At 41.8% G+C, this 15383-nt stretch overlaps 1 protein-coding gene across 5 annotated transcripts in view; it reads right to left on the bottom strand.

Annotated features, from left to right (window-relative positions):
* The window catches only part of EPHA4 (EPH receptor A4), a 153036-nt gene that overhangs the window by 13202 nt on the left and 124451 nt on the right, over positions 1 to 15383 (bottom strand). For all 5 annotated transcript variants that reach the window (XM_019838727.2, XM_019838728.2, XR_006583561.1 and 2 more), the window contains 6 exons: positions 12294 to 12352; positions 10380 to 10493; positions 9933 to 10118; positions 5463 to 5524; positions 4797 to 5006; positions 2728 to 2877 (listed from right to left, as the gene is read on the bottom strand). In XM_019838727.2, coding sequence (XP_019694286.1) covers positions 2728 to 2877; positions 4797 to 5006; positions 5463 to 5524; positions 9933 to 10118; positions 10380 to 10493; positions 12294 to 12352 — 781 coding nt within the window. The remainder of the gene's footprint in view (positions 1 to 2727; positions 2878 to 4796; positions 5007 to 5462; positions 5525 to 9932; positions 10119 to 10379; positions 10494 to 12293; positions 12353 to 15383) is intronic.

The following is a 15383-nucleotide window of genomic DNA, read 5'->3' on the forward strand; positions in this document are numbered from 1 at the left end:
GAATCCCAGTAATGTAATATCGTAGGACTCATGCCAAATTTAAGGAGGGGGAGTATTTCATAATTTCTTGGCTACACATTAGCGTCATTTATGGGAATCCGATGAAATTCTAAGTCCTTTTTTTTTTTTTTTTTTTTGGTCTGGAGATTTTTTTAAAAAGTTTTATTCATTTTAAATCAGTTTCGTTTGGTTTCTATCAAAATGGGTAGCTGCTAATGAAACAACCAGAGCTCTAGCCATCTCAGTGGCCACGCTGGATTCACCCCGCAGTGGGGTTTATATTTCCTGTTCAACAACTGGCCTTCCAGCAAACAGTTAATTCAGCTGGGTCCAGTTTCTATGTATCAGTATGATTATTGTCTTTTCAGCTGGCACACAGTTTGACAGTCCTCTTGTGATTTATTAAGCCCCCTGATCCTTTTTCTCCCGTGTATTTTTGCCAACATCCTGTTGTATTCGTATTATTTACTACTCCTTCTAGAAGTAGACTTCTACACGCGATCTCACTAAACATTGGTCTCTTTATTTCTGGCAATTACATGAAGTCAGTTTGATCTTCTGACTTTCTTTTATCTTCCCAGGTGCATGGTGTTGACTCTAGACTTGATGACAACATTTTACATTGAATTGATGAGAATGAGAGAAATATTGGGCTAACGCCAGGATAACACAATTTGTTACGAACCCTCAGACTGCTTAATACTCTTTCATTAGCTTCCTCTCCACTGCCAGCTTGGAAGATGGCTTGTGGGTTAACAAAGCATATTTTCTCAGTTTACTGCTGAATGCTTTTGGGGGGCTGAAGAGTAAAACAAACAAAAAACTTGGTAAGTTTGCCATATTTGCGACAGTTATTTTGAGTCCATTCACCATATGCCAAATGAATTCTACTCATGAAAGTGATTTCCCAGTTACATTTCCTATTGATTCCTGTCCTACACAGAACCCAACGGAGACAAACACGCGGGAACGACAGATCGACATGATCTGTGGGAGAGAAATGGCTTCAAATGCTCCTCACGGAGAAAACCAGACAACTGGAAAGTTTAAAACAATAAAAATTGTTTTAACGTAATATAGAAACTGCCAAAACCATGGGTCTGAAAATACTCAGGGCAGGGAAACGGACAGGATCTTGAGAGTCGCTGCTCTTCTGAGCATTTGGTCACGACCGCCAACTGAAAGAGAGTTTAAGTATCACATCGTTAAAGGAGTCAAGGTATGCATTACTTGCTCATTTAGGTTGTTTTTGTCCTTCCATCAAGTCTCTTTTTTTTTTTCTTTTTTTTTTTCTTTTTAATTTTTTTTTCAACGTTTATTTATTTTTGGGACAGAGAGAGACAGAGCATGAACGGGGGAGGGGCAGAGAGAGAGGGAGACACAGAATCGGAAACAGGCTCCAGGCTCCGAGCCATCAGCCCAGAGCCCGACGCGGGGCTCGAACTCCCGGACCGCGAGATCGTGACCTGGCTGAAGTCGGACGCTTAACCGACTGCGCCACCCAGGCGCCCCTCCGTCAAGTCTCTTATCCGAAAACAAATGTTGTTACAAGGTAGGTACTGGAAGGTGTCTGTAGCACCATCACATCAAACAACGCATTACACACCCCTCACTTCTATAGTTTTTTTTCCAGCCTGCAATTACCTACTAGTTACGCTAGCTGCTGGTCTTCTTCCTATCCGCTATGAACTTTTCTGTATAACTTAACAGATAACACAATGTCAACACCATCATTCCTCTTAATCTGGCTAGCGAATTCTTTTTTGCGCCCCTCGCCGTGGAGTGCATTAGTTTCTCTATCGCTCTGAACATTATTTTATTGGTAAGGCAACCAGCATCCGATTTCTCGAGTTCTTCATCTAATAGCCAAGGCTGTGCAACCTCTTGCTGTTTCAGGACAAAGCAGATGGTCAGGTAGCATTCCACATCAGAGAAAATTTTTGAAAAGGAGATTTTTTTTCTAAGCTGTAATTTTTACTGAGAAATTGAAGGCCACGCCTTTGGAAGCCCTGTGTGCTAATATTTTACTTCACACATACAACTAACAAGTGTTCTGGGAAGACCCCTTGGTCCAAGTTTTTTGTTTTTCTGTGTTTTTCCTTCTTTTTCACTGGAGATGTTTGTAATTAAATTCTATTACCCTGGAATCTTATTAGTGTCATTATTGAATGCTTTTCTGAAATTGCAGGCATTGTGGATACTCCCTTACGAAGTAGTCCAGATGGTACATTTAAAGGGATGTGCATAATTTACAAAGGGTCATTTAGTGGAGCTTTATTTTAGAGTCCTCAAGGGGCAAGCTCTAATTACAACTATGCCAGCTCTAAAATATTCACTAGTTCTCTTCAGATAAACCCTTGGTGTCCATTTTTTCACGTGTGAAATTTGCGTTTTTCATATATCCTTGTATTTTCCTAGAAATCAAAGTTGAATTGTATGCCACTGTGGATTGGAGCATTAATCACGCAGAAGATAAATCTATCGACTATAAATCTATAAATTTATAGATAAAAATATAAATCTACTGAGTTGGTCTCTCATGCTACCCCCATTTAGGCGACGTAATTTTGGTCCTTGAAATCCACGACTGTGAGGTTTCACGAGATTATTACACACATTTGTATTGAGAATCTTGAGTTTCAAGCTCAAGCCTACTCCATCATACACTGATGCGATCCTTCCTGAATCTCAATGCAGAGACATATATTTCAGAACATAAAGACTCACGTCTTGATTGGACATATCCCAGTAGGGTCTCTCTCCATATGACATAACTTCCCACATAACGATTCCATAGCTCCATACATCACTCGCTGATGTGAATTTACGATAGGCAATTGCTTCTGGCGCGGTCCACCGGATAGGAATCTTGCCACCCTGTGAACATTCGAGCCATAAGTTATTCCCTAAGTACATCACCGATGTGCCATTTTAGTCCCTGAATGTTCTTACTGTTTGCCAAGCAGGACAACAGCATTCCTGAGATAGCTCTCCAAACAATAATAAGAGACTTGTTTATTTTAACTAGTCTTCTAAGTTGGGACACTTCTCATGTGTTTTCTTTGGTCACAGGGAAGTGAACAAGTAGTCTGTTTAATTATTTTTTAAAGAGCCTACCTATTTGAGTTCTGCTTCAGGCGATATTGTAGGAGAAAGGAAATCGCAGGATTTACAACATGCATATGTTATGACGGTGTATCAGTGGATGCGTAGCTGACGCTCACTTTGACTTCTTGCTGAATTCTCTCACCCAGCAGCACAATGGCGATATTTAATATTGCTTCTGGAGTCGTGAACTAAGGAAGTTAAATATGAAATTTTCTATCCTCTACACTGCCATCCTACTTTTACATAGCATGAGAAAGATGCTTAACATGGTTAGAAGATAACACATGACGCAGGCTCTTAGAGGAAGACAAGTAGCAGATGCTAATGTCATTACTGACTTTAATGGAGGGAGGGCACCTGCAAACGTGGCAAAGGAACTGACTATTACCCAGAAAAAGTTTAAAATCGGTGCTTGATTTTTTTTTTCTTTGCCCCAAATGTCTATTGTTTGGTTATTACACTTAGGTGAAAGGGGTTTTGAATCAAGTTTCAAATTTCCTCAGGTTCCATCTGGGGAAATTAATACAACTTAACTTGAGACTCCAGCGTTTCCAGAGAATATCATTTGAAAGCTTGCTTTACTGAGGCTGCTAAACAAGACACTAAACAGTCCTAGAAATTACACTGATTCACTGCAGTGTGACTGAAACACTGAAAACCCAGCGTGTTACATTTCTACTTGTTCTATACAGAAGGACACTTGCGCTGCCTTCCACCTTCCTTAACTAGTTGGCTAAGGTTTAATCTACGTAAATGTATCATTCTCAAAGCCTCCTTTAATCTTCCTCTCCAAATAACTGGTAAAAATACAAGATCTTCAGTATTCACAAAGATGCATTCTTTCTTACATGAATGGACTTAGAATTCAAAAGTGGATATATGTTTAAGATTCAAAGCTAGAGCCACGGCCATAGAACACTACCAGGGAAAGAAAAGAAACCCACCCACCCACCCACCCACCAAATAAACAAAAACAATGCTTAGGATTGTAAATGCAAAGTGAGCATCAAAGGAGGAAAATGTCTGCTTTCCGTTGATTTCAGCAGTGCCCAGCCCTAATGGCCAAACACTTTTAGGATTCTGTTTATTCCATTAGTATCTTATATTCAGATTGTCCAGCTAAGACAGGATAGCCATTAACTGCATACTGATAACTCTTAACTGTGCCCTAATCCGGCCTATCTACCAGGAGTAAAACAAAGGCCATTAAAGTTGAAAACTCCTTGCACAGTGTAAATGATTTATAAATCCTGTATACACATCCTCAGACTCAGTGGCCAACCAACTAGAAACATTGCTCTACCTTGTTTAAAATAAGAAGACTTTTTAATAATAGAAAAGAATCAAATGGAAAATCTAAAACAGGAAGGAAGGAAGGAAGGAAGGAAGGAAGGAAGGAAGGAAGGAAGGAGGGAAGGAGGGAAGGAAGGAAGGAAAAGAAGAAAAATTAAGTGTAATAAATACAATAATTACTCAAAGCTCTAGTTTGCAGTTTTTAAAGCAGTCACACATCTTAAGGCCATTTCAAAATCCCTCTCAGAAATACAACTTGAAAATGAATGCCTGGATATGAAGAGGCTCGGAAGGATGAGGAAACTTACAAAATCACAAAGGGCTTAAACATCAAAGTGAGAAAAGAGGGACAGTTTCATCAGAGTCAAAACCCAGAGGTCGCAAATCCTCCTTACCCTGGTGGTGTAAGCTGCTTCCGGATCATCCTCAAGTACTCGGGACATGCCAAAATCAGACACTTTGCAGACCAAGTTGCTATTTACCAGAATATTCCGTGCAGCCAGATCTCGATGCACATAGCTCATATCCGATAAATACTTCATCCCGGACCCAATGCCACGAAGCATGCCCACCAGCTGAATGACAGTAAATCTGCCATCATTCTTCTGCATAGGAAAGGAATAAGGAAAAATCTCATTAGCATTAGGCCAAATTAATTTTCACCAAAGCATTTACTATTACTTAGATCTTTTTTGATTTCTGTATCAAGCCTGCAACGAAATGCCACACTATTTCCGGACCTTTCTGACCGAAGTCACTAATTCACTAGTAGAGTGTATCCTAAGAACTGGGTTTGCTTCCTGTGGTGGATGGAAATTATCCAACTGTAATGAATCTACGGCTCACATAGCCCCACAAGGCAAGAATAAATCAAATACCACCCTCATTGAACATGGATTATTTAATAGCCTTTAAAAATCACATCATTCTCTATTTCTCCTCTTCTTCCCTTGCCCCGTTAAAAAATTCCATGAATACAACTAAACAGAATGGACGCAAGGAGTCTGTTAGAGTTTTCTAAATACCGACATTCTTGGGTTTAATATAAAGTAGTCACGTACCCTGAGGAATGCATCCAAGGAGCCATTCTCCATGTACTCTGTTATGATCATTACTGGTTTACCTAGAGTTTTCAGAAAGAAAAACACAAACCCTTGATGAGCACTGCAGTTAATGAGATAAAAATGGGCTGTGCACAATTTTACTGCCAAGACACCTGTCTTGTGCGATCTAATTTAATTAAAACAAGCCAAGCTTATGCCTCAGCTGTGGGGAGCTAGGAATGAAATATTAAAAGGACGGGTAGGTTTAAATTCCATCTGGAAGGTTAACCCTTTGGGTGGCCTGTTGACAAGGTCTTTAACTAAAGTGGCCTCCGGTATCCAGGGAGCACATGAATGGATAATTGCTCTCTCAAGCAAAAGGGGAGGAAGATAAATGGGCCGGCCTGTTTAAAGGCGAAAAAATCTTTAGGATAATTAATTTATTTTGTCCCCAGAAGAGCCACTTGTGTGATGCTAAAGGAATCAATGGACAGAGAAACTTTTTTACTTATTTAGAGAAACTCAAGTTTCTAAGAGCAGTAACTACGCAGGATACTTCATTACTCAGACACATCTTAAAGCTCAAGCATGCACAATATTAACCCCTCTCCTCCCCTCCCCCGCCCCCCCACGCCACCTTACTCAGATCGGGAGATATCTCCTTTCTTTTCCCTTTCCTATCTATAAAAAAAGTTATCCTATTTGGTCCTTTAAGCGGACAACTTCAGCAGCAGCGACAACAGCAACAACAACAAAAAAAAACAAAAATCAGAGAAAAGTTGCAGGAAATTATTTCAACTGAGACAAGTTAATTCAGCACTAGGATATCCTTGCTCCCCCTTCACCTGTTTGTGTGTGTGTGTGTGTGTGTGTGTGTGTGTGTGTTTTTAGCAAAGAGAATAAAATGAATTTAAGGTTTGGGAGAAGTGGGGGGGGAACAATACTTCTATTTTACTTTAGTTTTCTTTCTGAGGAACTTAGGAAATAGGAATCGTTCTTTAGTTTCTTCGTGGCTGGCAATTGACTCAAGATCTGAAACTCCTTCTTTTTAAATAGTGTTTGTGGGAGGGAATTGGGGTGGGGACGTAAATCCTCAATATTGTACTAAGGGAAAGGTTAAAGCAAAGAGAACATAAAAGATGCCCCGGGAGGAAAATAAAATGCTCGTTTGATAAATCAAAAATATTCACTTTCATTGCTATACTTGTGGACGGTTTGGACTTAGACATTCAGTCAGGGAAAATGGACTGGGGTAGGTCACTGCTGGAAAGTTCCTGTAACCATCCTAACTTAATACCTTTCCCACCCAGAATAGACTCTGTTCTGATGTACGGAGGGGGGAAATGTCTTTATTTCAGAGGCAACAATTAGGAAGAACAGAAATTTTCAACCTCAAAACAGTCCAAGTTATCATTTTTTAAAATCACTTGTTTATTTTTAATGTCTTTACCTTAAAGTTTATTTACTTATTAAACTTATAAGAGAGAGAAGGGAGGAGGGGCGGGGTGAGAGGGAGACAGAGAATCCCAAGCAGGCCCCTCACAGACAGGATAGAGCCTGACGGGAGGCTCAAACTCACCAACCCTGAGATCATGACCTGAGATGAAAATGAGCCATCCAGGAACCCCAATCATTTTTTTTTTTATTGTGTTTTTGGTATCATGTCTAAGCAATCTTTCCGAGGTAAAACTTTTGGATGAGGAAATGATACCACGGAGAGTTTATTTTCAGTGATGAATGAAAGAAAGCCGGCAGAAAAAGGGGAAGTCGTGGCTTCGATCAAAGGGTGAGGAAAACCACTTCCGGTCTTTCCCCTCAGCTGGAGGGAGTCGTCTCTGAACCCTTTTCTGTCCTCCCTCAATATAATAAATAGGAAGCTCTTTGCTTTACTTATTTTATAAATTATTAAATACATTTGTAATAAGTTAATTTTATTAATTTATTCTGACAGAGAGAGAGAGAGAGAGAGAGAGAGAGAGAGAAAGTACGGAGGGTGTGGGGAGAGGCAGAGAGAGAGAGACTCCTAGGCAGGCTCGGTGCTTGAGCCCGGTGGGGGACTCGATCCCACCAACCCTGAGGTCATGACCTGAGCCGAAATCAAGAGTCGATGCTTAACCCACTGAGCCACCCAGGTGCCCCGAAGCTCTCTGTCTTAGATTCATTTACCCTCTACATCTGCGGCCACGGACAGACCAAATGCATCCAAGTGAGTTGTAATGAACCCAACTCAATCAAAAGATACTTCGTCAACCAATGAGTGAGATGGACTCTCCTGCATTAACACCTACTTCTACCTCACCAGATCCCTCTGGAGGTGTGGACAAGAGAGTAGAAGCCCCAGAAGAGAGTTGCGGGGGGAGGGGTGGTGGAGGGAATGTATCATCTCCCCATCAGTTTAAAGAGTTCTTCAAGTAACTGCTGGTAACGAATTCACACGCTCCCACATCACCTTTGTGCCCTCGCGCCTCCCTCCTCTGACTGTTGGCAGGTCTTCACGATTTTTCTACATTCCTTCTTCTGTTTATTAAAAGTATCCATTTGTCAGAATCTTTATGAGCTCTCCAAGAGAAATAAAGACGAATGTCTCCGTAAGCAGAGGGGCTTATAAAATGGGGCTCAGCTGGGCTCACGGAGGGAAGGTGGTTCCTCCCCTGAAACAGGCAGGGACATGGGGGTGGGGGTGGGGGGGTGGAGTGGGGGAAGGGGCCAATTCCTCTGGTGGAAATTTTAAATCATTTTTAACTCAGTGACAACTGCATTATGCAAATGCATCCAGTCGTTTATAACAGTTACAGCTGTAATAGCTATGGGTTTTAGAGGCGCGGTGGGACTTTAATACAGAGATCCCCTGGTTCTTCTCTCTTCTGCAGAGGTGCTACGAAAATCACTGTCTGCAGCAGGAAAAAACACCCCAAGCTGAACAGAGCCTCCTTTTGAGAAACTGGACCCCTGCAGAAGTATTTAAACAGAATGTTATCTTTCAATTAAGGTAGTGAAGGGCTCTGGGCAGCTCCGAAGGCCAACGGGCAAGAGAAAAATATCCTGTCTGCAAAACTAATCTTAAAAAGCAAAGAGAGGTATTCTGTGCTAATCATAGCCTTCGCCTTAGGTGGGAAATCATATACCCTTAGCACCAAGGTTCCGTTTTTGAGGGATTCTGATGATGGGGAAAGGTGTACTTCTTAAGACATAGCGTTACCATTTAACACTGAGGGAAGTTTTCTGTTGTTTAAATTCGCCAAGCATTATGCTAAACACGGGAAGTCTTTCATCCAAAATAACCTTCTTGGGCAAGTGCTATTTTCATCTCTATTTTGTAGATGACGAAACTGAAATCCTGAGCAACTAACTGCTCACGACCACATGCTTTCCTAGCAGTGGCGTGGACACGGGAGTCTCCAAGTCCGGTGCCCTGAAGCCTTTGCCTCACCTTCCAGATCTTTAGAAATGTGAACGCATGGGCCCCACCCCACCTGAGGAATAAAACCTGCTCCAGGAAACTGTTTGAACACGTTTTCCAGAATTCTGATGGACGTTTAAGCTTGAGGAGGACCTCTGAATGAAGGCACACTTTCTCTCACTTTTCAGGAACCTCCTTATTGTCTCTTCTTAAAAGATGATGTGCTCTTGGGTCTTACTTTCTGCTCTACCCCAGAGCTAATGGCCAAAGTTTTACTCTTTTAACCTACTCTTCTCTCCCCACGGCTCCCTTTTACCCACTCTGCACGTGTTCACTGAGGGTGCTTTTCACAGGCACCTTGAATCAAGTGTGAGGAACCTCGGCCTTCCTGCAGACGCGGCCCCGGGGCTTATAAGATCTTTGCCGGGTAGTGACGTAGTAGGTACTGCGGCTCCTGGAACAGAGCCACCCTTCAGTAGTAACCGCTTCAGCTCACTGTCCATGTGGTGCCTTAAAAATGGGTCCTAGCCAGCCTTACAGATGTATTCAGGGTTTGCTTCACAAAATGCATCTGCTGAGCTGTGTCGTATTTTAACTGAAGCGTGGTTCGCAGGCTCCGCGAATGCTAATGGGCTAAAAAAGGAAGGTTCAACCAGGTGTTACGGTAAACAGACTTCCAAGATTCACTCCCTGCATCTGGAGCTGAAGGTTCGAGCACGAGGCGTGGCGAGCTTTTGTTGTGTTTCATACGAAAAGTACTTAAATTTTATTTTGCTTGCCATCTGCTTGCGCCTACCCTGTGACAATCAGTTTGGTCTAGCAAAGGTTTGAAAGATGGCGAGGCATACCAAAAATCTGCAATATTAATTTCCCTAAAATCTCACACAAGCTGCCTTGGAAATAGGGTATCAGCCTAAACCATAGACCCATTGAGAGCTGACTGCAAGATTAATGACTTGTCCTGCACTGATTTCCTCCCATTAGCAATCAGTGGGTCTGCTCCATCTGTCATTTCCCTGGAAAGAAAATGTGTGTTTAATTTGCCAGGAACTTCTAACTTGGCTTTGTAAAAGGAGCGCCCCACGTACATTTGGTGACGACGCCTTCCAAGTGAATTATGTTCGGGTGGTCAAACTGTCCCATGATGCTGGCCTCACTCAGGAAGTCTCTCCTCTGTTTATCTGTATAACCAGCTTTCAGGGTCTTGATGGCCACACAGATCTCTCTCTTGCCAGGCACTTTGAGACGCCCACTGCATACTTCACCAAATTCACCTTTGGGAGAGAAAACGAATCAACGATGGGCCAGAAACACATTCAAGATGAAAGTAAGAGCTAACATTTGTTGCGTGCTACCTACATGCCAGGCACTCTGCTAATGTTTTACATAGATCAAGGGAATTTCACGTACGCAGATATTCACATATATACCTGTACACGCGATATGTTCGTACACGTTTGTATAATCCGCATAGGAATATTTAATGTCCACAAAGAAAATAGGCTTGCTTGTTGGAGAGACACTCAAACACCTACCAACTCCTATGACTTTTTCAATCTTAATGCAGGATGCGTCGATCTCTTTGGCAAATTCTCGAACTGCTTGGTTGGGATCTTCATAGGTAAAGGGGTCCACGTAAGTTCTAACACCTAAGTAATAAACACGTGACAGGTTGGCAGACTACTTCTCAGAAACCGCTAACGAACTTAAGTCGTCCACGTCTAAAAATATTTAGCAGAGGAAGTTTTCTTAGCATGACAAACATACTTAGCAATAGACATACAGAAATGTTTAAACTCTTGCTCTGGTTTTCATTAGTGGGTAAACAAAGAATTGTTAGCTACTTAAGAGGCCACAGCTCTACTGACTTCCTGGAATGTCTTCACCCTTCAAGGAGGAAATTTTAAAAACAACCCATCCCATGGAGGAAAAGAGAGTCTCGACAAGAAAATTTGGAATGTGTTAAGCTGAATACCTTTGTGCAAGTCGGTTGCTCGTGTCCCACCCACCATCTGCAGCTATATTCGCTCAGGGAAGATAATGGGAACTTCCTTTCTTAATCGGCCATGTTTACACGGTGCCCAATATCGGGACCAATTAAGCACGTGACCGATAATTAACAAATGAAGATGAAAGCTAGGTTAAAATAGATAAGAGGGACAATGCTAGCTAGCTGACTGGAGAATATACATTCTGTATTGGGCTTCCACATTTATTCTGCTTTGGAAAGAAGGTGTTATAAGACACTGAAGGTCATCCGAAAGCTGCAGTTGGAGAAAATGTTATAGCCTAGTTGTGAATGGTTGGGATATCGGGAAGTGGCATTCAGCCAAACCCCACAGACAACTCGCAGCCGAAATTCAGAATGCCCCAGGGCTGCTGGGACAAGAAGCATCAGTAATTACTGGGACCTCTCCTTTCCCTGCCGGAGCTCCTAGGGCTTTGGGGCACAGAAAGGGTGTAGGGCACTGGTTGGCCTAATCTCCTTGATTTTCCGGAACTATCAGTCTTGTCCTCATCATCTCATTTAAATTAAAAAACAAAAAAAAAGTCACGTTTGTTTTTAAAAATATATATACCACATGCAAATTTTAAAAATATGGTTTTAGAAAGAAAATAAGGTGACTAAATGGAAGGTTGCCAGACATTCCATAGCCTTTATTGCTTTATACGCTGTAGCCAAGAAAATCTTTCTCAAGATGATTCTTCCTACCCCTAGTTTCTCTCTTCCTTCCACCTCCCTGTGCTGCTGTCCAATAGGGCACTTATTAGCCACACCTTGCTATTTACGTGTAAATTACTTAAAAATCAAAGAAATTAAAAATGTGCTTCCTCATTCACACTTGCTACTTTTCAAGTATTCAATAGTGCACGTGGCTACTGGCTAATGTGTTGGACAGGGCAGGTAGAGGACAACGCCATCATCTCAGAACGTTCTATTGGATCTTAAGAATCTTCTACCTCGTCAAGTCATTCTAGGGCCAGTCCTTTGAATTTATTCTTCGACCCCCGAATAAGCAGAACCCACTAAAGAGATATTAGTAGTCCTGAATGCCACAGCACATATTGTTGGGGGTAGAGCAATTACTGTTCGTTCCTTGTTCTTTTCCTCTCCAAAAACTGTATCTTACACAGATGAGAAAAACTGTCACCTGTTAAGCCTTGTCACCCAGCTACACAAATGACCAGCAAGACCGATACTTTTTCAGGGTCGACACTAAAATAAGGAATAAGAAGAATCGAAAGGAAGTTTCCCCAACCCCCATCTTTAACCTCCCTCGAAACAATCCCAAATCACTTATTTCAGTGGGAAATAAGCACATTACTTAGATAATTCTATGAAAGAACTATAATACTGATAGCCACATGAATTTAATGCAGGCATTTCTAAACTGAAAACACGAGACAGAGTCTAAAAATAAAATGTATTCTTAATCCAATTGTTGTACCTTGATTCAAATGTTTCTCTTCATCTGCTTCTTGTTTAGCTTTACTGTATTTACTCCGTCTATTAAAAATTAAAAAAAAAAAACACACAATTATTTTCAAAAGTAGTAAGCCACAAGATAAGTTCTTTGCTACCATACTATATATAAGTCAGGCAAATAAAAATACTGTGCACATTTCACAGGCAAGTAAACCGAGGTTTATGGAAAGTTTGCTGGTGAATAATGGTTTCAAACACAATCAGAACTGATTGTGTCTCTGCCTTTTTTTTTTGAGAGAGAGAGAGAAATCATTAGTGGGGGAGGGGAGAGAGACAATCTTAAGCTGAGGGCCGTGGAGCCCTCAGCAGAACTTGATTTCACCAATGTGAGAATATGACCTGAACCAAAATCAAGAGCTGGACGTTTAACCAACTGTACTAAACAGGTGCCCCAGAGTCTCTGCTCTTACCCACAATGTTAGAAACTAAGGTGATAAAGCAAGTATTTTATAATATAATTTCAAATCTCCAGAATCAATTTCTCTTATTGAAGATAGATTATAAGTTTATTGGCTAGTTTTCCCATACATATTCCCATAATTCCATGGGTGAATTATGGATAAATCAAATGACGATAATGTTCAGTATGTGATAAGTAATAGTAAGTCCTGTTGCTACAACCACAAAAACCACTACCAGAAAAAAACTCATTATCATATTATACGATATTCTTAAAACAATACTTTTGTGGTTATTGGTTTCAGCTGCTGCTTACAAACTCCTAAATTATTCATGAAAATTTAAAAGGTAAATATTTGCGCTTTCTACTTGATCACGTTCCTTAAGAGTTTGTAGAAAACTTGAAAGAGTAAAAATGAGAAGTTTCCATTTGTAGCCGAAATCTCTTTCCAAAAAATGGCGTATGGTCTCACATTTGGTATTCTGCTCTAAATGTCCTAAAGAAATGAGCTTTGGGTGTTACAAAAGTCTTGGGAGTCAGAAATCTTGAATATGTATAAATCTTAAATCAATAATTTTGATACGTTATATATGCATGCCTGTGTGTATATATATGTGCATGTGTGTATATCACTGAAATGAATCAAAAGCTCAACTCAGTTGGTACAACGGATTTCTAAAGTTTGGGGGACGATGAGGTCAAATAAGTGAATAAGATGTGTACGTTTGTGTTTCTGTCCCAAATGTAAAGTTCACTGGAGTTCACTGGAGTTTATAATCATCTCCTAGTTTCTAGGAACTTTACAGACAAGTTAAGTCCAGATTTCTCACAATGAGGAAACTGAGGCCATAAAGCATCTCGGCAGTGTGGTCCTATCAGAGTCTGGACCCCTGAACCCCTGAACTTTGAGCAAGTAGAGAAGGGTGGGACGATCGTGTAAAAGAGAGAACAGCAGAGAACCTAACGGGGCCGAACTGGACAACCGGAGATACAGTCCCATCACGGTCCCCCATCAGCTCCTGATTGTCCTCGGTGCAGGATCCAGCTCTGCGATCGGGCCCTCAGGGCCTGCAGATGTCTCTCTGTGCGTTGTCATTTCCCTGCAAGTAATACCACCTTCCACTTGTACACCGCATTTCACTTTTCAGAGTGTTCCGGACACATTATCATCCCCTCCGCTAACTGTTTACAAAGCAGGAAGCAGCTTGGTAAACAGAGACCTCAGTCACTCATTCTTACACAAGCGTGTAGAATTCTTGCATTTTTACTTTGCTTTCAACTTTTTAAAGAGCCATCGTGTCTATTTTTGAATCCTATCTTCGCGACAACCCCAGGGAAGTAGGCAGCCAGACAGACACGCTCAGTTCCACAGCACACGGGGCAAGTGATTCACCCACGAGCCTCTTAGCAAGGACAGGAGTGCGTCTCCCCTGATCTGCTCACTATTTCACATGCCCCTCGTAGTGGAGATGAAGTTATATCAAGATATCTGATGAGAGTTATTGTAAGGAATACCGTATTTTATATCAGTATATCCACTTAAGTTGGATTCCACCGCTTTGAAAAGCCATTGCTTCGTCAAGGAAACGCAACACGTCGAAACGTCCCGAAACCAAGCGTCTGGATGGAAGATGTAGTCGGCCCCTCCCCGCCCCCTTCCCCTTTTAAAGGAAATAGAAGTGTTAGGTCAGGGACTATGAAAACAAGATTTTATGTCAGGGAAACGCGTGGCGAGGTCCCGGGGGTGTGATAGGGTCCTGCCAGTCTGTGCGATTGTATCTTATCAGCGTTCCTAAAAGCATGATCTAAAATTACAAGTATATCTCTCGAACCACTTAAGATTTCCAATACTGATTTGAATGTCTTTCCTTTAAAGAAGCAAAACAATGCATAGAGCAGAGGAGAGCTTTGGTACCAACTTTAAATGGCCAGCGAGTCGGTCAAAAAGACCCTGAAATATCCCAATAGAAACAAGGGCCCCCAGCTGTCCAGGAGTGCAGTTATCTGTTTTACATCAAGCACCTCCATTAAATATGTGCAAAGCCAGAGGAAATGCAAAATGGCAGGGATCATTAATTATAAGGTGGCCACGCCCACCCCCTCCTCAGACTTCTAAACATAGAAGGAGGAAGTAAATTAGAGGGGAAGGTGTAGTTTTAAAGAAACTTCTTGACTTGCAGTGTTCCTTGGCGGAGAGGACCCTCCAGGAGTCCAGAAAATGCTGGGAAAGAAACACAAGAAATTACTGTTCAAAGACGAATGGTAGCCTGATTAGCTTTTCCATGATACACTGGAAACGGAAATGCCCAAGTCAGGATCCATCTGTGTCACCTGATGACTCTTTTTCCTTGGCTCAGGGTTGGACAAAGTGTACGTCAGCGTTCCAGAAAAGCCCACTGAAGTTGGGTTGGCCAGGCTGGAGGAAACCACACAGCCTAAAGAAGTGCTAACTCTAAACTGACATCCAAGGCCGATCACCTGAATGGCAGAAGGAATCCTTTGTTGCTGAAGATCTTCTAATTCCTGGGATTTGGGCAATCTGATTGTAACAGGGTGGGGTGGGGTGGGGGAGGGGTTTGTTAGTGAATGCTCCAGAAGGAAGCCGGGACCTTTCATCTGCAGGAGGGAGAGGAAAGCCTCCCCTTCAGGTGG

Source organism: Felis catus, chromosome C1 (assembly GCF_018350175.1).
Source record: "Felis catus isolate Fca126 chromosome C1, F.catus_Fca126_mat1.0, whole genome shotgun sequence".
Taxonomy (NCBI): domain Eukaryota; kingdom Metazoa; phylum Chordata; class Mammalia; order Carnivora; family Felidae; genus Felis; species Felis catus.